Here is a 23,504-nt window from a genome sequence, read left to right on the forward strand (position 1 = left end):
ATTTACAGAAGCAGACTAAAGAACATTAACACGGACGATGTCCTCTTGTATTAGACACCTTACTTCATGGCTTGTGACCATTCAGGCAAACAGGAAACTTGGAAAGACAGTAATTCCCAGGTGCTTTATAACAGTTTAACAAAACACAGAGATGATATCTAAGCTGCTGTTTTATTTTGGGCTTCTGGAGGTTGCAAGTCTCTCTCTACTTATATGCATACTTTTAAATTTCAGTATACTCTTCTGCGAGTGCAAGATGCAGTATACCACTTTCAACTGGGAGGAGCTGACTGGTACCTGTCATCCTCCGGAGATGCATGCTGGATATGAATCCTGGGACTAGTAGGTCGTCTCCTCTCTAGGGAGGGGGACCATCTACCCCTGTTTGCCCGTTCAATAAAACAGGAAAAAAACAGGATATTTAGTTTGTGATAAAATTAAATAAATGGGATTTGGGACTGGAAAAATACCCCAAAAAGTAATGAAAGTGTGTTGTTTAATATTTTTTTTCTAGCCGTTTTCTAATCCCCAAGTATGGGGGATTCTTATGGCTGCTTACTGCAGAAACATTACAACTGAAACAGAGAATGAATGCGCAAAGGTGCAGAATTTAGACTGATTTAGATTTAGATTTTGGTTTGGATATAAGGAGGAAACTCTTTCCTGTTAGGGTGGTGAGGCACTGGAATAGGTTGCCCAGGGAGGTTGTGAATGCTCCATCCCTGGCAGTGTTCAAGGCCAGGCTGGACGAGGCCTTGGGTGATATGGTTTAGAGCGAGGTGTCCCTGCCCATGGCAGAGGGGTTGGAACTTGATGATCTTAAGGTCCTTTCCAACCCTAACCATTCTATGATTCTATGATTCCATAAAAACCTTTTATAGAGTGTGTCATTAAGTTTTCAAATGTTCTCAAACGCTAGACTATGTAAAAGCCTGTCATTCAAATAGAAAACCATAATTCCAAACCAGAAGAGCTTTTCAAAGACCGTACGCTAGTCATTCTCTCTCAGCTACTAGCTGGTATTTTATTAAGCCTGTGTCTCCTAGCTCTCTGCACTGAAAAATGCATTCTCAGTAAAAATGTAGGTCTATGAACTATGAGAAAAGTTCTGAGGCACAAAGTGACCCTTTTCTGGAATGCAATGAGAGTACAGGTAAACTAATCAGCTACAACCAGACTACACACATTTGTGGAGAAGTACTGAGGTAATTTATTTTTTTGTTTTAGTTTAAAAGTATATATTGAAAGTGTGCGTAATGAGCTTCCTCTCCTGCTCATTTCTCTGTATCGCTGCAGTACATGCCAGCAGATTATTATAATTAAATTTAACAAAAAGGATCTGAACTGTGAATGAAAATTGGTGTCTTACATGATTTCTTTTTATTGAAAAAGCTCATTTAATTTAGAATTATATATGCTACACCTATAGACGGTGTTGCCTATTTTGTTGGGGTGTTATGTTGTTGCAATAGTACAAGTATATGTACAACAACCTACAAAATCAAAATATACTGATTAATTTATGTATAGCAAAATGTTTACATAAACTTCGCATGGCTATCCAGTATTTCACTTTCTGAGGCATTCTTCCAGTCCATGTAATAAGGAAAAGGGTTTGATTTATGGAACATGCAAATAACAAAGGTTTCAAGGTTAGCACCACTTGAGCAGTAAGGCAGATCTTTCAAAAGTTTCAAGAGAAAATAAGTTGTTAGTAGTTTTGTTTTTTTTTCTCTCCAAAGCAAGAGATAAAGAAAATGTTAATGCATCAATGCACTCTGTCAAAGCCCTTAATATGCTGATATACCCTACAAATATTGAATAGCATTTGAATTAAGTAGGTCATGCAGTATGAACTTCAAGAACATGCTCTCTTCCATTGAATGCTGAATGACCATGAGCCATAGTACAATGCAGACAAACACGGAATAACCTATTCCTTGGTTGAAAGAACTGGAAACATATTGCATACTAATACAAACAGTTATTTATACTGTACGTTATTTTAAATGTAAATAATGATATTCAACACAACTGTTAAAGACATGCAATAGAAGCACCTAGTACTTCAGACTTACTAAAAAAGCTTAGGAAAATCAACCTGAAATCAGGATAGGTCTTAACTGGATCAAGTGATGGCTCCAACTTCTCTTATCTATTTATGAGTAGGTAGCAGGTAACTGTTCATCTTTGTACCTTGTTTAGGTGGTAATGACCAGCTGATAGTGAACATCCTGAAGATCTTTTGCTGCCTAGTGCAGTGAAGCACCGCACCACCAAACACAGCTGCAGGGCTGTATATGTCAGATATGCTCACCCTGTTGTACATGTACTAATCCCTAGGCTGTGCTTCTCAGTTTTATTTGCTCGGTTCTCCATTAACCAACCTCTCAGGACCAAAGCATACAAGCAGTACCAACTTATACAACTGCTCTTGTGCTAATTTATAATACACACAATAATTGTTTGCAACATAAGAAACTTGGAAGATAAAAGCCACATAACATATTAAGTAACTACCACTGGCTGCAACCTTAAATCAGTCTGGGGAAGATGTTGTTATGCTGAGAAACTACTGCTGAATCAGTTCAGATATTGCACTTGAATCTCATGCCTTTTCGTTTTCCTGACTGAAGGCTGGGTATTGCAAACCAATTTCTCTCTTAAAGAAATGGAACCCAATTTACAAGGGGAAAAAAAAGCCAACAGAGTGAAAAGGACAACTAAAAAAAAATCATACAAAAGGAAGTAGTAGCTGCAAAAACATTTTCAATGGCATTAGAGGACATTTATGACTACGTTATAAGCTAACATAGGCCTTGCAGATCACCACAGGACCTTTGACGCCACAAACATTTTGAAAACAACACTTTGGAATAAATGGGTGCAGGGAGGATAAGGCAGGCATGGTGTAAATGTATAGACATATTAGTAGGGGCTGGATGTTTCTAAGTATCCTAGTGTATACTGTGCCACAGAGAAATATATGAAGGATTAAGTTCTGTACCAAACTATTCCATTTACCAAAAAAATCTTTAGAAGGCCTGTGCCAGGACAAGGTCAGTTTGCCAGTCAAGTTATATGGAACTTTTCTTGCTCAAATGATGAAGCTTATAGCAGAAGAAAAGGAATGTCTTTTTTGCTATTATTGTTTTATATTTATTTTAGTGCAACTAACAAGACATGTATGCCGCATTCATATATATCACTGAAAGTAATTTTTTTGCTGGTATATGTGGGCCAACATGACTTTTACTGTCAAAGCAGCATCTTAAAAACCAGTAACTACTCTGACCATTTTGAATGACATGACTGATGTTGTATAGAGTTTAAGGATCAAAACCATTTCCAACAAATCACTGACACAGAGAAATAGGGCTCTACTGTCCATCAGTTACATATGGCCATACTATTTTGTTAAAAAAACCCTCAAAAAACCCTCAAGTGGACCATTTTAACTTTTGATCTCAAATACAATCTAATTCATACTCTCTGATACAAAACATCTGGGGGAATAAGTAGAAATAATTTTTCATTGGTGATAAACCAGACCATGTTTTTCTGCTACAAGCAGGACCAACTCTACCCCTGATAGATGTTTACTTAATATCTTCATACTTTCCAGTAGTGTAGTCAAGACAACCTTTTTCATATTTTATATTACAGTGTTCCATTACACTTGCTTTAAAAAAAAAAACTTTCCTACCATTTAAGATAAACCTGTCAGTGCATTTTAAGTCCCCTATTCTCATTTTGTCCAGCACAGAGGCAAAGTGCTTTCTACATACCTTTAACTTAATTCTGCCGAACTAAGGTTCCTCTATCAATACAGGCAACTGACCACTAACCTCATGATAAAGTGTAAGCAGATACGCTCAACAGCAGAGAACTAAACCTTCTAAAATTAGCTTCTCCGAAAAAAAAACCAACAAAACTTACTGGGTTTTATACATTAAATATAACATCTTCCTTCCAAAATCGGGCTGTATCGGAAAAACAAAATCTACACCAGAAATAAAAGAGGTACATATGTCCTAAATTCTCTGTCAGAACCCCACAGATCTTACTGCTGTCAACAAAACCATTGTGGAAAATTTGAATATTAATTTCCCTCAGAGAGCTTTTTCTGCACCCCCATGAAGGCTCCCAAGAGAAAAGCACCTTTTTAGGACTTCTAAAAGCAGAGAAGACAAAGTTTCATAGTGATGGACAATTTTTATGGATCAAACCCACAAGGCTATTGGCAAAACCACCTTTAGTAGCCGCAGAGGCCATATACACAGACTAAACATTTTCTCTACGAGGAGCTCATGAAAAATGCTGCAGATTCTGTGTAGTAATTATTGGACAGAGGTTGCTGGACATGAATTGTAAAGACATAATAGAACTAGATAACACCAGTGACAGGTGTGGTTTTGTGTATCATATTTTAACTAGATTTTTTACAATTGCCAGTTATTGCTTTATTGAATATTCGGTTTGATGGGTCGCATCTTGAAATAAAAGTACAAAACATACTGTTCATGCCCCTACATTATTATACTAGATAGCTGCTTACAGACAAACACAGCTGTACATATCTGCACACTTAGTTATTATGCCACACCCCTGGAAGTGGCCAAGTTCAGGTTGTACAGGGCTTGAAGCAACGTAGTCTAGTGGAAGGTATCCCTGCTTGTGGCAGGGGGGGTTGGAACTGGATGGTCTTTACGGTGCCTTTCAAACCAAACTGTTCTACAGTTCTGTGATTTTATAATTAATACTATGCTACTTTCATCTTTCCTTTTTTTTTCTCTTTTTACTCTAGAATGATATTCTGCATTTTATTGTGGCCTTATTTCTATCATATCTTTTTTTTAATATTTTATCTGTGTTATCTTTACTCAATTTTTAAAAGCATCGATCCATCTGAGATCTCTTAGCAGAACATTAGTCACTCCTCTGCAACAAGGACACAATTTGAGCAAAGTTCCAATCGAGGATCAGTGGGAAGTGGGGAGGATGGAAAGGGAAAAAGGGAAATTTCACAAAAATCTTAGAAAAAAAATCATCTCAAAGGGTACGGTATGGTCTGATTGCCTTTCTCCATTGGTCCTTTCATAATGAAAATGACACAACTATTTTAACACTGGGTTGACTGACAAAGCAATTTTGCTGTTGTAGTTAACTATGCATTTCATAGATGATATTGTAATTCCACCATATTCCCACTCAGTGGAAGCCTATAATTGCCTTTAGTGAAGCTAAAAATTTCACTCTAAAATGGTGTATTTCTAAGCCAAAAACTCGTCAGCTGGTGATGAAAAATTCCGTTGTAGAACAATCCAAATACACCAAATACTACTGGTGTATTTGGTGTATCTGAACCAACATGTGATATTAAAAATTCAGAGAGCAAACATAAAATGCCTGCATGATGTATGTAACACAACAACACTTCATTCAAATTGCAAACCTATCTTCTTACGACTTAGGTGAGCATTAACATAATGTCACAGAGTGAAAAAAACTTAATGCAGTGAAATGCCTTGTAACTACAAAAGCAGATGCAGCAGATTAGATTGAGAAAGCAATGAAGTTTGGCTGTTTTGTAGAGAATACATGACTATGCAAACTACAGTTCTGGTTTGAAAGATGAGAATTTTGTCATAATTTATGAATTATGTCACTGCCTTATTAGCATTCCATGGAACAGGCAAGAAACAAACATAATACTTTTTAGGAAATGATGACAATCAACAACCAAGTGGCACTTTGGCAAAATACTTCACACTGCAATGCTATTATCAGCATACTGAGGACTTTTGTAAACAGTGACATCAGCTTGAACTAAAACAAGGAAAGAAGCCAGAAGCATTTATAAACTCCAACATACAGCTTACATGACATACATGAATACAGGAGCAAAAATGCCCACAAATACCAAAACAGACAGGAATGTACAAGAACGTGGGATACTTATATGAAGGAAAACAAAACTGATAAAAATCACCAGCACAGATGACAATAAATTCATAAGTTTTTATTTTATACCTTTCTCGTTCTGGTGAATGCAAACTAGTATCTGGTCTCAAGCAGTTGGTACTAGCACTCCTAGCCCTGTCAAGGGAGGGCTGTAGTTCACTAGTGCCAGTGCATTGCATCCAATGGTAGAAGAGAAAGAAAAAGAAAACAAAGAAAGGAATACAATGTTAGATATTAACTCATAAAATAATGCTACCTTTACAGAAAATGTAGAATCATAATGATTTAATTAAGGAAAACATAAAAGAGCTGACTGGATGACAGTGCCAAGTTTTGTTTAGAAAATAAAAGCAAACAAAAGACTGCTAGAAATCTTTTGCCAAGAAATGTTGAAATGTTTAAAACTTAATGAGACAGAACAACATCCACTTGTAAGAAAGTGGAATGAGAATTATCAAACAATAAATTTAAATCCTTATTAACAGCAGTAAACATTAAGCCAACACAAAAGGATGTGATACACTATATATTATGTGAAATTGGTTTTCAGTGAAGCTCATTTATTCTGCAAATTTATATTAGATACCAAACAGGAGGGGGCATCAATCCTCAGTTTCTTACCTAACCAGCAGATCATCTCCAAATTTCAGTATTCGTGAATTAAGGCAATCACGAAGGAGTGAAATATCCTGTCTAATCACGGATTTGGTCTTAGCACATGCAGGAAGAGTTGAGCTTTGTAAATTAAAGTTATTTGAACAAAATGAAAACAAATTTGACATGTAAATAAAATCTTATACGTAAACAGAATAATGTAACAAAAACATGCAACATATAATTTTAACAGTGAAGACAACTCTACCTAATACAAAGTGGTTTGGATTGGGTCTTATTTATAATGTAGGGGTTAATTTAAATAGTTATATGAGGTTATTAGAATTATATCCCTTACCCAGCTATAGAAATGTATGAAATATTTCTATTTTTCTGTTTAACAAGGCAAAATTTTTTTTTGTTTTTTCTTTTTAAGGGACTAACCACTGAAAGGGGACTCTAAACAATTCTTACCTGTATAGGTTCCAATGAGTACCATTTTCTAGTAAAGGCATCTTGGGTGGCAATGTTTTATAGTGCCTAGCATAACTTCTTGAATGCGGTAGAAAAGAAAAGGAAACAGAACAACACAAAAACATGCCAGAAATAAAAAGACAGGTGATGGTAATCCAAGACTGACCAGAACATAAAATAAATGCATAATGTTCTACTACGTTTAATGTATGAGTAGATTTTAAACATATGTTTTTCTTCACTATTGTGACAGCTATCCAGGGGACAAATCTTTGTATGTACTCTTTTGTTAATATAGCCCGTGAAGTCATGACCATACTAGCACAACTCAGATTTCTTCCTTGTAATGAAAGTAACCTAATTTCCATTTCTAGAGATTTTTAATTAAAATATAAAAGCTGTTGTAAAGGACTAGGTTGATAATCAACTTATTCTTTATTTTTCTTACTAAGACCTTAAGAGATTTTAACCTCTTCAGTAGCTAAGCATTAAAATCTTGCTAAAACAGTGATATATATAGTATCACAAACTTAATTATATTGTATTAATATCTGGCATTTTTGAATGTGGAAATATTTTGGAAATGGTATATAAGCTCCAAAATCCAGCAGTAATTAAATGCTATTAATAATATGCTAATTAAAAATAGTAGGAGATCTACTACATAAGCCAGCACAGCAGTACTCTGAAATGTTACATGACAACGGTCTAGTATCATCACTTAGTACATGAGATTTTAGAACAGGAAATGTTTGCCTTATTGAGCTCTACCCAATGAACACGGGGGAAATTCAAGGGCAGACAGCGGCTGCTGAATGGGAATCATGGCCATTTAATACTGAAAGGTTAAAATATGCAAGTCCTAACAATTCTCCACATACCCTACCAGGACACAGGTGTGGTGCTATCAGCAGAAGGGCCAGCAGCCTTGAGGAATTCAAAGCTTCAAGAACAGGCTGTCCTAATAGGACATTCCAATTCCTGTTAGGCTTGTACCTAGGCATCACAGATACACAGTAAAAACCCAGATGTGTCATAGACAGATGAAACAACTCTTTGTCTGGAAACCCTACTGCTTGTAAAACCCCTGACAGATTTAACAGAGGAGCTTTGACTCCTGTACAGGTTTAAAAGTCATCACTACTGCCATCTCTAGAAGAGGTCACTGTGATGTTGCAAAGTTGAAATAAAGGAATGGCTGTCCATGAGGTCAATCTTGGCATACTAGCAGGTATTACCAATCAAAGTGGGTTTGGCCTAAGACATGGAATGCTACAACCTATGGTTAATAGCATAGGTACACGTCCTTCCACCATTTCTACTGTTAGTCAATAATTGCATACAGATGGACAGGATAGACACCTAGCACTAATACTATACTAAACTGTTGTATTAAACTAACCATGTACCTTAACTTTGTAACTTGCACTATCTCATACTAATACAGCTTTCATTTAACATGAAACCCTTAACATTTCCTTCCGATTTTAAACTGAAGCTGTCTCAATAGTTAAAACATCATTTAGTAATCTGTCTAGAAACAAGGATAAAGCCTTATAATGTCTCTAATGTGAAAAATTTTAAGCCTCTACAAATGAGAAAGGAAAAAAGCTCACAACCAATACACATAAGGTTTTTGTAAGGGTTTATGTGACTATTCAGACAAGGATGGATACTGGCAATTTTCTGCGTATTATTCAAACTTGTATCAGGGTGCATAAGCCTGAGAGCTAAATTTAAATATATAATTATTGTCTACTATTGCCCTTATATTCACCTTCAGTACATTATTAAAGGTACCATGCTATTTTATAGTATATAATTTCTGTTAAAGGGGTTAATTTGTTACTTTTCTTGATCATAAACAAATAACAGCAATAAGTAGAGTAAGAAAAAAGGCAAGAAAAAGATGTACTCTGTGAATTCAGTGTATCTCTTACTTAAGTCTATTGCTGCCCATGCACAGATTTTAACTGGTTAACCAGCCAGGCTGGTAGAAGACTTCTAAAACTGTTGGAAATCTATAGTGGCTGGGCAAAGCGCATCAAAAGTTCATAACACAGTATTTACTGTGTTATGTGAATAAAGTGAGAATTTAAGAATTTATATTGAAGAAATCTAATGAAAATTATAATCTTTAAGAGGAAAGAAAAAAGCAAAGAGCTGGAGGCAGGGAGGGGGGTGAAGTTACAGAAGATGCAGCAGAAAGGAAAAGGCAGGAGGAGGCAGGAAAAGACAGGAGAAGAAAAGGAAGGAGACAGGAAAAATTGCTGTTTTATGACAATAACCAGACATAAAATAGCAGGGTGTGAAATTATTAACTTTTAAAACCTATAATATTAGGGGAAAAGCTTTTTTACCTGAAGTATGAGAATGAAAGCCTTTCTACTAATAATAAAAACCTAAATTTTAATTTAACAGCTTCACTGATGCATGGATTTTTTGGGAAGTTTTTGTAATTACTATTTTACCTGTAGACTACTGTGCGTTATAACAGAACTCTATCACACTGCCTTTGATGCTGTTTCAAATGCAATTAGGAGAATTAAACCAATACAAGGCATATTTAAAAAAACTCCTCTGGAGGGGAAATGCTGTGCCAAATAAATGACTATGTATATTAGACAACATGGTTTTAAAAGTGGCAGTTTTAAACACACAGCACTGACACAAAGTTCTTAGCAACCCCCAGGTCCCGAACAAAAAAATGGTTTACTACTTGGCTGAAGCAGTTTAATGGTTGACTACTTCAACTACAACCTACATTTTTACTGATTCTAAATGGAAGATTTTCTACACAATCTGACATATATTTTTAACAAAGTTGACAGACATGGTGAAAAAAAAAGAAATGGGGTTGGAGGCAGATTTGTTAGATAAAGATATTTCAGTCCTGTTTAGTTTCACATGAGTTGAGACAGGGAGATCCAAACTCTTCACCAAGAGATTACTGACGACTGTACATGAGTCCAAACTACAAAGTTTATGGCTGGATCTAATTTATATCACAATTTGTAGAAGCAAACCCAAGCAGTACAAGATCCCTCAAATCTGGAGTTCCCATTAAGCCCTCATTAATTAGTGCTTTTTCTTCTACAAGTGACCAAAATCAGCATGAGATTAGTTGCAACAAGTAAAGATTGTTGGCTTGTGCATGGCTGTAATATAAACATAAAAATGCAAATAAGAGAAAACATAAAAACAACTCAAAAGAAGTGTTTGAAATTATAACAACGCTGTCATGCAAAGGGAGATCAGGACTTCTGTGACTAGACAGAAAATCTACCACAAAATACAACTCCAAAATCATAATTTCTTCAACTGCTTTAATCCTATCTGCTGAAGTGAACAAACATATATATACATCTCAATCTGAATCAAAACAAACAGAAAAGAACTGACACCAGGATCACAACGTACTAGAAGTTCTTTACTTACTGAGACTAAATACCACCATAGAAAAAAAGTTGGGCACACACAAACAACTAACCAGATGTGTTCATGATTACCAAATTCCTGTATTTACCTGATGGTATGTAGGCACTCTGCACTTCTTCCTCGTTTTGCTCTGGGCAGCATAAGAAGCTCACTGCACAGACAGGATGGGTGGTGAGTGAAACAGATATAATTATGAAGCATTAGATGACATGGGTTATGCCAATGATGCGCAAATGAAAACATAAAAAAGAAACAAGAAGCTTCCAACCAGATAGATAGTCTGATAATGTTCAAACCCAGGTGTACGTCTCAAAGAGTATGAATGAAAAATGCCTGTGATAACTATGTTTTCAATAAATTCCTTTTAGCATGGCCCCTAATTTTGTGGGATTTCTCCTTTTAAAATTCAGAAGTACCTTTTCAGAGCTCTTCGTGACAAAAGTAGTCCATAAAATAACTACATTTCTCTAATAACCTCCTTTCTTATCAACTAATTAATGAAGAAATACTTTATTAAAAAAGAATTATGCTGCTGTTTGGTTTGGTTTTTGGGCGGTTTGGGTTTTTGTGTGTGTGTTTATTTTTCTTCCTCAGCCACAACAACACACGTGAAAAAGCAGGAAGGGCTTACTGAGCTTACTGAAGATTGGCTTATGGGTAGACAACCAGTAACCCTTTTGGGAAAAGCAAAAATATGCATTCATTGGAAAAATTACATTTGGCCAAATATAAGTTCTGACTCGTAGCTCTTGACAGTATTTTGTAATGCAATCCTAAAGAGACAAAAAAAAAAAAGCTTATCAGCTGTCAGTTTTTGTTTATTGTTTCCAACTGAGAAAATCAATCATGATTCTATTCTTCATTAACTGTAACCAACACATACTACAGTCAGCAAGATGGTAAAATTAATACATATTTATGCCTATGGTAAATATGACTATGATATGAAACATCCCTTGAATGAATCCTCTAGTTTTACACACTTTAACACATTTGGGAAGACAAAGCTCCAAACCTCCTAGTCATCATAAAGAATAAATCAAAGCTAAACTTCATGGAAACATGCTATTTTAAAAGAAGCAGAGAATCATATGAAGTACTATGGTGACAAAGAGAGAAAAGATTACAAAATATATAAAGCAGCAGTTGTTCAAGATGTTTTGTGCTTCATGTAATTGTAAAATGACCCATTTAATTGATGCAGTGTAAGTAATATTTCTCTAAAATTCAAAACTGGGTAGCTTGAAATAATGGCTTGTGAGTCCCATGCATCTGGAGCCACTAGCCTGATTTTGATGCAACAAAATGCATTAAGTTGAACTTTCTTCTTTTTTTCCCCCTAGGAAAATTCCCATTCATAAGCTCAGAGGGCTGACAGAATTTATACTAATATTCAGGTTTCCAAATCACGAATAAACATGCATTTTAGGAAAAAAAGTTACCATTTTCTTAAGAATTGTGAAGTAGATGAGAAGTCCACAATAAACCATAGGCTACTTTGTTAATATTTACTCTACCTTTGCTAAGCCAAAGAATAACTATTATAATTGGCCCACGGCAAAAGTAATATAGAATTCATTCAGAAAATGGATATAAAATAGCAAATCAACCATGAAATCTTAAAGGCAAACCCAAAGCAAAATAATCCATCACAGTAGATAAACAACAATATAACAAGATATTAAAAATTTTCTAGTAATTTAAGTCTGGTTTGGAGACATCAATACCAAAGCTATTATTCTAAAACAAATGTTTTCTAATGCGAGTGTTTTAGTAGTCATATTAACAGGGTTTATTTCAGAATAAAAGAAACTAAAAAAATGAAAAAGGCCATGTCTTTGAAAATTGGATGATGATCCTACATTCAGAGTGAAGTATACTGCTTAGATAAATTTCCTAACAAAGAGCTTTTCATAACAGAATTATATATATATATATACATACACACATGTGTATATATACATATATAAATACATATGAAAAAGGTGAAGTGGACGAATGAGTTTCACTGGAAATTTATCATACTACATACTTTAGTGAGACTATAATAACTATTTTTATGAGGATCTATTCAGAATACCCAATATTAATTTGGGACCAATAGCAGATCATTGAGCAAATGATCAAAAGTAATCAGTAACTATAATTTCTGCTACGTAATTGTTGGGTAATTATCTTTCTAGCCAAGTTTATGTTAGGTATCTGCATTCCTGAATTTGTTTAGATGAAGGGCTCAGTAAATGAACAACATGTAATACTTCTATTGACAGTAACACATAACACTGAATAAAGATAATCTTTTTTTAAATCTTTGGATGTGATAATGTTCCTCAACAAAAGCTGGTTTGATCTTCTCCATGCTGCTGCACTTATGTAGTGAAAGACAGTGAAGCCTGCGAGAGTTAAACAACTGAAGAAATCTGGGGAAAGGTGAAAAGGAAAACAGGGAAAAAGAGACCACTGCAGATAAGATTATTACTCAAGGAGAGTAAATACATGGACCCACCTATAAACCCTGCAAATAATGTCTGATCTTTAAACTTGTGAAAAGTGTTTCCTGAATGCTGAAAAGAACTGAAGACTGTCTGATTCCTCTAAACAAACCCAGCAGCACATTACTGCTGTGGCTCTGGTCTGATGGCTCATCTCCAAGAAAGCTTCAATGCAAGCCCCGCTCTCCAAGCATAATCCATGCACATATAATGATTTACCCCATGGTTTGAGGCTTCACAGGAAGAAAATTTTCCATAAAGTTAACTGTATATATTTATTTCTACTGACAAAAGCTACTTTAAAATGTCTCTTCCACTTCAGATCTGCTGAATAAGAAATCTATTCAATAAATATCTTCAGGAATGTTTTGAATGTATCTCTTACTTACAATAGATAACATGAAACATTTGCAACAAGTGGAAATTACTTGAATTAGCCTGACTATAAAACTGACTACTACATTTAAAAAGCATTTCAATTCGCCTCTGAGAGGAAATTCACTGTAACAGCACAGTTTAGACAATTCTGTACATAATTCTTGCCTATAAAGTTGAATGCAAAAATGTTCCAAATGGCTCATTAGTTTCTACATGTATGTTATCACATTAAAAAAGCAAAACAGGCAAGTTCATTTTTAAGTAAACAAACACCCTGCAAACATTGATAATCTATGCGACTGTCATCATTATGTTACCCAAATACTGAACTAAAATACCTTTTCAAACTTTTTTCAGCTATAAACTAAACAGAAATTCTCATTCTCTTCCATGTTTTTTAATAAATTCCTAGATATCTGAAAACAATGCCTACTAGGAGAGACCAAGTGTTCTCTGAAGAGTGTAGACACTGCATGTATTCCAGGGAGACATGTGCATGTGTCATGAACCTACGACTGGAGATTTTCACTATCCTTGATATACTTGGGTATTGTACCAAGTTCACCAGAATGTTACATAAGAAGCTGTGAGACTGCACATATACATATCCAAAATCTATAAGCACAGGAATGTAAATGATAGCATATGCAACTCCCAACCAGGAGGAACATATGTCTAGTAATTTAGCGACTACTGAAACAGATAAATTCTGAGTTACAGAAATAGTAGGGTATACATGTAGATTTATAGTTTTCTAGTAAAAATCTCTGTGCTTCATTCATGAAACAAACACCAGAATACTCTAGGACAAAATCCCAAGAACCGCTAGTCTAGATAGCTGCTATTACTGTCAATGCAGTGCAGTTTTACCAAAAAAGACCACTAGATGTGTCAGTTATTATGAGTTATCTCCCTTCCTCACTACTATCAGTCATGTTTCTACTGAACACTTGAAAATTAGGAAAAACAAACAAACACACTTTTAAACTTTTATCGAGGTTCAGGCTGACAATATACCTTTCTTGATCAGACAAATACTGACTATCCATGTCTCTGGATCTGTAATCAGCTGGAGTTCTGGAGGCATCATGGTGTCTAGTTGGAGAACGTGATCTTCTCATTTGATGAATTTCATCTAAACTCCTGGAAGGTAAAAACATGTATGAAAATCTTGTGGGGTTTTTTTGTTGGGGTTTGTTGGTTTTTTTTTTCATAAATAACACTGCTCAGTGCATTATAGCACAAGTTGGTTGAAGGAAGTTTTTAATCATTAAATTGTTAACACATGTCTTCTAAAAAAATACTGCACCCTAAAATTAAGAAAAACCCACCTCCAAGCATGGAAAAGCAGCCATTTATACCATATTTAGAAGTATGTGCCTGTTTCTGTGTACACTGACAGATGTAGTAATGGCACTTTCAAAGCCTGCAGCTAAAGAAAAACTGAAATAACAAACAAATGGATAATATTTCACATGAAATTAAGTTTTATATATTTGTAAATTTTGAAATTTACAGATCTTAAAAGGTCTGGTTTTGGGCTGACAACTTTTTGCAGGTATCTCCAAGCATTCTTTAAGAAATTCTGGGAGAGGATATGGGAACGTGCAGTAGATTTTATCAATTTCAAACTGTTATACAAAAGGGGTTTTGTATAAATGCAGTTAAGCTATGACCTCCATAATAGTAATTTAAAGGTCTATTCACATGGAAAAGAACAAGAAAAGAAACTACTGCTTGAAGGGCAGATTCTTCCTTTGGTTTGATAACTGCCATTGGAATGAGAAGCATTAGTTTTCAAAGTATAAAATTAAAGGATGGGTGGAATTGACTATAAAATATTTCATTTGTACATCATGCTTATAGATAGAAAGATACAAAAAGAAAATAAACAACTGTTTGCAAAAGCAGAATGAGGAGCTCTCATTCTTTCTACTATTAAAAAAAGTCACTGCCACAGTCTGTTTTATGTACAGCCAAACTTTTCTGTTTCTTAAAGATGCATTCTGAGAAATACAACAGCAAGTGATTTGATGGGTAGTGAAATAGCTTCATCCACAAAAACTGAGGTAGAAGAGGGGGATGCATGCAGGGACTTAAGAAGCACACGAAATTTCAGTTCAAAAGAGCAGTATATATGGTACGGAGGATAGAAAAGAAAAAAAAAGCAAGATCATCAGGATTTTCAACTGGGAGGAGAAGCTGGTTTTCCACAATACACCACTATTTTGAAACATCACAGATGTCTTGTATAAAATGATCCGAGATGGAACTCCAAAAAACACCCCACCAGACACAGAAACAATGGATAAGCACAGGACTGTAGCACAGAATTCTGCATACAAAATTCAACTAGAAGGATAGATTTTCAAATTATTTTTAAATGACCACAGCTAGTGGGCAGTAAAGTTGCTAGTGCAACACTTCAAGCTCTTGAGTAATTCAAGAACAAAGCTTCGCAGAAATTGAAGAAAGGAAAACTGGCAAAAACTGACTGATTTTTAGGGTTCCATGAGAGATTGCAAGGGAAGCCTATTGCCCTGCACAATAAAAAGCAAAATCAATTATGTCAAGTTTTCTGCTTAAACAGCCTGTACGAACTTTCAAAGAAAGCATAAAGCATCCAAACAAAAAGCTCAGAAAGGATCCTCCTCCTAATTGGTTGTCTAGCAAAAGCAGCAAATGCAGAAAATGACTATTTATCAATCACCATCTGATTCCGTATTTAACTTCTTCCATTAATGAATGTCATATTATAAATACAACTGGTAATTTCAGCTTGCTGTTACTTCAAAATCAGTTCAGCTCACCCTTAATATAAAATTTGTACGTCACAATTTATTAGCCTACAAATAAACTTCAGCAGCTTCATACAAGACTCAGCCACTGACTGAAAAATCTGATGAATCACAGAGAAAATATCAGTAAGAAGAGGTAATACGATTCATCCCATGAGTGCTCTCAAGTGATTAATAAAAGCATACCTCAAGTTAAAATACTACACTATTAAGTTGAGCTAGAAAAATGTTTCGAAATTGTGAAAAATTGCTGAGAAAGAGAAAAGTTAATAAAGACAGATTATACAAACTTGAAACCACCCAATATTTCATTAGCTTGTGATGCCTACCTCTGTAATGGCACATTTGGTAAACGTGAACGGGTCCTGCCCTGATCGTCGCCACGGTGAGGAGATACAGATCGTGAACGATGATGTGTTGTTCTTTGCTGTTCTGGCACAGTTAACGTTGTAGATTTGCTTTCTCTAGTACTAGATCTATAACCAACTGGTAAGAGGGCAACAAAAGGAAATTAGAAAATAAAAGTCTGGGTTTGAAAAGAAGTCAGATGGTTAGTCCTTCCAGAAACGCACATCTAAATGCTTACACATCTTTTAAGTTGTTATTTAGCTGTTTTACACCCTGATGTATCATGCAGCCAGAATAAGCTACTAGTATTACCTTTAAATGTCCACATGTACAGAGAAACTGAGATGATTTTTATTATGTACTGGAAGATGTGAGGGAGAGGACTGAAACACTTTTCTGACTTGGTGAAGAGTACTCTGAGCAACTTGCATTTCAAAACTGTCATAGAAAATATTTGAAAGGAATCCAAGCAATGTAGGTTAACCTCATCTAACAAATGGAGAAGGCATGCTTGTGTTTAAGCTCGTGTTCAAGACTCATCCACAACTGCTCATATATAAAGCATCCTTCTGACTCTTCTTTCAATTAAATACAAAGATGTTCTCCTACTGAAGCTGGCCAAAGCCACCTACTTAAAATAATTATGAGCATTTAGAGTATATTGCACAGAATAATGGGTGTTGCACACTCTACAGATATTTTTTCAAAATGCTATGAATGAGCTCCAAAATTTCTCATAGTTCATCTTTACATAGGATTAAAATAAAAAAATCAGAATATTAGCACATTTTGAACCGTTGTTATTACCATGCCTTTTTCCATGTACCACACTGTTACACACTTTGAATCCCATCCTAAAGCAGCAAATTAAGCTCAGTAAGATGAACAGCTTTCAAAAGGTGGCTGCTGTCTTTCCAAAAGAGCATAAGAAGATTTGCTCAGACTTGAGTTGTTCACTTCTACACATTCAAATTAGATTACAAGAATCCCTGGAGAGAAAATCCCCTAAAGACATAAATGGTCATCCCTTAAATCATCCCTTAATGACTTCAAAAACTGTTGTTTAGATTCTAAAATAGTAATTTTGCTGCTTCTCTGAATATGTCTAATGTTAAATTCCTGCAATGCATTAACTTGTTCATCTAAAATGCCAACCTGTATCATAAATCTTCTTTCCATCAGGAAAAGGCTATGATTTAGTCAGTTGTTACTTGGATAAATTAAATATATTGCACTTTTTAATAATCTTCTTATAGTTTCAAGTTTGCATTTTTCATATTTTGTATAATTCTTGTGAGGAGGTCTTATCTGAACTTCTACCAATTTGTGATGACCTTCTTCAAAATATGGCCCATATAGAGAGTCTATATTAGGCTTGGTCATGTATTCAATGACAATAACCTGTTTAGCTGCATGTCTGAACCCTGATCACAAACATCAAGGAAGCATTCATGCTTTTTTCCCAAATTATACATCAGTTTACTAATGTATTCTAATGGACATGTAACTTATCTGAATGCATTGCCATTATCAAACCTGGAGAAAAACACTTCATTAGAATAGTGATAAGTAATCCTAAAATAAGAATATCTTCCACTATAGAACAGATTCATCTTAGTAATGCAACAATGTGAAGAGGGATCTAGCAGATGAAGCATTTTGTCATCAAAGGAATTTAAGACTCTTTTCCCTGACTATACAGTTTACAATATCACAGCTTCCAGAACTGTATCCACCTTTTATACAGTACTGAACAAACTAGCCAAGTTATCCAAAGGTAACAGAAGAGCACCTTGATGCTGTAGTACCCTACAGTAGCTTTCAGCCTTACACCAGCTTTCCAGCAACTTCAGTAAATTAAAAAAAAAAAAAAAGGCTTCTATAAGTTCTTGTCTTAAATATTTACCACTACAGATATGATAGCAAGGCAGATAGGAAGGAGGCAATGTTGACAAAAAGATTATTACACTTCCAATAAGAACATAGCATGTAGTTCAGAAACAAACATCAGGGACAATAATGTTGAGTGCATGTGTGGTCTGTTCTCAAACAACACTGAGTTAGACGTGCCAAATAAAAATAATGAATGTAATTTCATATTTAAAATGTGATACTATTCATGTTTGGGGAGGGTAGGGGTTATTGTTTGAAAACTGGAGAGAACATGGAGAAAAAACTTTGGAGGGATCTCACTTCCAGCTATAGAAGAGCTCATTAGTAACTAAAAAAGACCACAAATGCTGGCCACATAAAGAGCATTTTTAATAGCAAAGCTGTACTGAGTACTGATTGCAAAATGGGGCTGTAAAAGTTGAAAGCATGCATGAAATTATCTACTGAGGTTTATCAACCTTTTATTCGAAAAAGGGATTTCCAAATTCACACCTCTTCATGTATGAAAGGTCTTGCAGAAAGCGTCTATTTTTTTGTAAGAGGAATTAAAAAGACTACATATGACAAAAGCTGAATGTGTCCACTTTCCCAGGACGACTAAATCTAACCTGTATGTGCTAAAAGGTATTTCATTTTCCAAACAACTTGTTTTAGATAAAATCCTGTCATCTGTATCAGAATGAACACTAGCTTACATTTATTTAACACTAAAGTAAAAGAAATATAAAATACCTTTCCAAGTTTTAGGCAACTGTAATGAAATACATACAATTAAAATATATATATAGCAAAAAAAAATCAGTTTAAAATATATTTCCAGAGTATCTCTATTCTGCTTTAAAAATACACCTAGCATTACTCTGTAAACTTAAAAAAAAATCACATTCTGTATACACAAAGTTTACAGAAGAGAGTAACAGCAATTCACATTTATTCTACATATTAGCTCAAGTATTGTCAAGTTGGTCAAATAACATCCATACTTCCATAGTGACCACGCCAGTGACAGCAACCGTAACATTTCCTCGTATCTTCAAATACAAAGGCTTTATGCTCTCCAGAGTGAGCAGAGAATTTTTTTGCATGGACCAGCATGACAGCAGCAACCAAGCTTATGGTCATTTATGCAGAAGTTTCTCAGATGCTCATGGGAAACTGTCAGGTGTGACATGAAATGGAAGCTGGATGAATGATGAAAATGGTTGACACCAGAACTTTTAATTATTTTAAGACAATACATACAACGAAAAGGCATTGTGTTGATGTCACACTGCTGCTACAGGAGGAACGTTAAGTACAGTGCAACCATTTATACAGATTACATATGATAGAATAATAAATTGTTATGAAGAGTTATCCATAGCATAAGCAATGCAGTTCATACCCTATAGGATACTGCCAACTGTATAGCAGATCTTTTTCTTTTTGATTAAGAAAGTTACTGAAGATTTGTTTAAAAAGATAGGCCTCAAAATGTGTTTGGTTTTTATGAAATCCTTTACTGATCCTCTACTGACCCTTCCTATACACTTGGCATAGTTGAGGACACATCTGGAGTACTGGGTTCTCCAGTACGGTACATAGAGTTAACAGTGCAAGTCCAGCTCAGGAACACAAAGATAATTAAGAGACTGGAGCATCTTTCATATGAGAAGAGGCTACGAGATTTATAATAATATTTTCTTCATATAAACAGATGTGAGCATACCACAAAAAAGAAGTAAAAAATATATTCTGTTAAATCTGAGCTTCAAATTAAAGTTTCAGCTGTTGATACAAACTTCTTTCATGAAAGTTCTATAAGCTGATTTTTAAAAATTATATATACGTCACCTAAAGATACTAATAATAAATGAAGACAGTACAATTAAATGAAAGATAAGACACATTTGTAATACAACAAGGGAAAAATACTTTCAGTATTCTTGAAGTTATCAAAGTGCCATTATTTTTGAAGTAGCAAGCCTCCATTGAGAAGCAGTGATTCTTTGCAGCTGCCAAAACGTCTAGGGACAGAGTTTTCTCTGTTATTATTAAATGCTAATACTGCATTTGCCTTAGCAATTGGTAAAACTTTTGAAATTATAGTTTTAAGGATTTAATGCTAGTTAAATTAGACAAAATATTTTCATCATTTCTTTTTATAGCTCATGATGGTGATCAAGTGAACTTCTGTGCTTCCACATTAAGTTATGTGCCTATTTTTTGGAAAATAAGCAATAATCTTTATGAAAATCTTGAGATATTAAGAAGGCAAAATAGCTTATCTTCTGAAGATTTCAAGAAAAAAAGGATAAAACAACAACTGTAAATATATACCTTTCATAAAGACAGAGTTTATTTATCATACATAACCACCACAGTGGGTAGCAATGGCAAGTAAGTGGTTAAGCGTAGGAACAGGGGCTTTAAAGGGAAACAAAGAGTCACATGTTGTAAAAGCATGGGATTCTTACTTCTGTCAAGAAGTAATATGTTAATCCTAGACTAATCTAGTTGAGGCCAAAAGAGGCTATGTCAAAATGGTCTGCTTTGTCATCCTTCATTGTAGGTAAATATGGATATTCGTAATTCCCTCCCACACATACCATGCAGGTGAGTATGGGAAATCTGGACCAAATAAGAGCTGCAGTGCACTCTGGTGAGGTCCATGTATTGGGGGGGGGGGCAAGAGAAGAGGTAAACACTCTGCAACACAACAAGGAACTTGCATGCAACTTAGTTTTAAGAGAAACTTGTATGGAAAAGATACTGCAATATCCTTGCATTGCAAATGAAGGTAGCAGTCCAAAATCTTGGAAGATTTTGCAATGTGGTAAATAAGGAAGGTTGGACAGGAGGGTAGAAATACATATCTTAACTTGGTGTCCAGGGACATTTGTTAATCTGTGCCTAAGATTATTGAGCAATTCAGTAGACGGTGGGACTGGCAATCTTTTGCAGCTCTCACTGCAAAATGCATTTTCATATGCTGTCTAGACTGTCACACATTTGTGGCTGATGACTGAATTTTTCTTTGCCCCTCTGTCCCTCAAGTTTAACTCTCATTAAATAATTCAGGTTGCATATGCTAAGAAAACCCCCACACTTCTTTGTATACCCTCTTCACATAGAAGTCACAAACAGAGCACTCCAGTTAAGACTGCCAAACAAATGTATCCATTAAACTCAAAATAGACATATCTGTGCTTGGTCAGGTCAGCTGCCAGATTGTTTCTGATCAGGTAGACTTCAGGAAAAGTGTCCTCACCATCACTTTGAGTTTAGAGTTCAGTTTAGAGGTTCTCACCTCATATAAATTCTATTGATACAGATTAAATATTGATGTTTTCTACAGTGATCTCTGAAATTCAGAGCATGGACTCATGCATTCTTCAAAGCCACATCTGAGCATGCACAGTCCCAAGAAATTTCTGTAAGAATCAGTTACTTAAGTGCTGACCCAGTGAATAGAGTCCAGTGCCTTCAGCTGAACAATTCTGGAAGTTTTCTGTCAGGTGGAAAATTATTTCAAATGCAAATGGATGCCCTGAAGAACTGGCAGCTGAAAAAAAGCCCTGATTCTTAATCACAGCCTACTGAAACCTTAAGTGTAAGTAAATCTAGAGAGATATGCCAGCATCCACACTGCCAACTAAAAAAAAAAGAAAGTAATAAACAGGAAAAAACATTTAGAACCTATGATTTATTTTTATTATAAATATTCAGTCTCTCACCTGATGTAAAAATATCAAGAATAATCATTAAAGCAAATATCATTACTAGACATATCAGAACAAATTTCCCTCTTAGCTACTCAGTGTAAGTGTATTAAAGTAAGGAAAGAACCCAGTCAAAATCAATGGAAGGAGAATTTGGCTCAATAAACATCAAAATGATGTTGTGTTAATAAAATATGTTATTTATTTGTATGGCTACAAAATGAGTAATTAAATTGGCAGATCTACGATTCTATGATTCTATGATCATTTTAAACATAGATCAGGAAGATAGAAAGCTTTCTAAATCCCACCATGATTTGATTTAGTGATTTTCATCAGGAAAACTGATTTAATGCTGGCAATAACATAGTGACTCTTCAGTTAGTTTGGGGCAACTGGGAAACATACTCATTTGACTTGTGGCAACAGTCAAACAGAAGTCAAATAGAATGTGATACCCAAAATGATTCTCAAGATTTTTAGAATGTAAGGAATGCTGAACTGAAAGTCAAACCATGATAGTCTATACAAGTATACATTCATGAACATTTAGGGTAATGACAGTTCATGAAGGCTTATGAAACTAGAAAAGATAGCCATGCTCCATGCATCTTAATCTACAGCCATGCATTCATTCGCAATAAAGTCCATGGGAGACTGCATTATATGTAAGTTTCAAGCAAAATGCAAAATAAAATAAAAATAATAAACAAAAACCAAAAAAAAACTTGCAATAAACACTGAAATCTTAGGTTTTATTTCACAATTAATTTTAAATTTAATTTATATTTTAAATAAGGCTTGGAAAATTACGCAGCATTGTGGTTTAAGCACACACAATTTGAACCATCCAGTGGTTCGTGTATGAATAATGATACGTAAAAAAAGTATAAAGAATGGATAGAAGAATCTTTAAATTAGCCATGATTTATGACACGTACCATGGATTAATCAGGTGAACTTTTTTTTTCATAATGCACTCTCCAAAACAAGCATCCTCAATATTCCAAAATGTTATAAAGAAATAAAAACAAACAAGCAAAAAATAAGAATAAGAAGAAGAAAGCAGGACCATGCTGTTCACCCACGCACCTGGAGGAACAACTCCAATACCATCATCAACATCATAATCTGAGATGTCACTATCACTGATTGGCCGAGATCCTGCACAACAGTAAGGTAAACAAATACCTGAACATCTGGTTGTGTTATAAAATGTAAAAATATGTTCATTTAATATATTAATGAAATTAAAAGATGATTTTTTAGTCTAAACAACAGAGAACTAAATTGCAGTGACAGTTCACGAGATAGCTGAGCCAATTTAATAACTTACAGCTGCTGCAGCCTCCTTTTCCCTTCTCTTCCCCTCATGCCCACAGTAATCCTCTACTATGATATTTTACCTCATCAAACCTACAGAA

At 34.9% G+C, this 23,504-nt stretch overlaps 1 protein-coding gene across 24 annotated transcripts in view; it reads right to left on the minus strand.

Annotated features, from left to right (window-relative positions):
• Positions 1–23,504, minus strand: part of RIMS1 (regulating synaptic membrane exocytosis 1) — a 298,538-nt gene that overhangs the window by 89,935 nt on the left and 185,099 nt on the right. For 7 of the 24 annotated variants that reach the window (XM_061358549.1, XM_061358544.1, XM_061358542.1 and 4 more), the window contains exons 16-18: positions 23,173–23,244; positions 16,468–16,624; positions 14,358–14,483 (exon numbers count right to left, since the gene is read on the minus strand). In XM_061358549.1, coding sequence (XP_061214533.1) covers positions 14,358–14,483; positions 16,468–16,624; positions 23,173–23,244 — 355 coding nt within the window. Of the gene's footprint in view, positions 1–297; positions 382–6,033; positions 6,124–6,585; positions 6,700–7,032; positions 7,111–10,558; positions 10,622–14,357; positions 14,484–16,467; positions 16,625–23,172; positions 23,245–23,504 lie in introns of all 24 variants that reach the window. The other 17 variants (XM_061358529.1, XM_061358527.1, XM_061358553.1 and 14 more) reach the window with 4 other exon arrangements.

The sequence above is a fragment of the Neopsephotus bourkii genome, unplaced genomic scaffold (genome assembly GCF_033783945.1).
Source record: "Neopsephotus bourkii isolate Nb327-2 ecotype Australia unplaced genomic scaffold, CSIRO-AGI_Nbou_v1 NB_947, whole genome shotgun sequence".
In the NCBI taxonomy this organism is placed as follows: Eukaryota; Metazoa; Chordata; class Aves; order Psittaciformes; family Psittacidae; genus Neopsephotus; species Neopsephotus bourkii.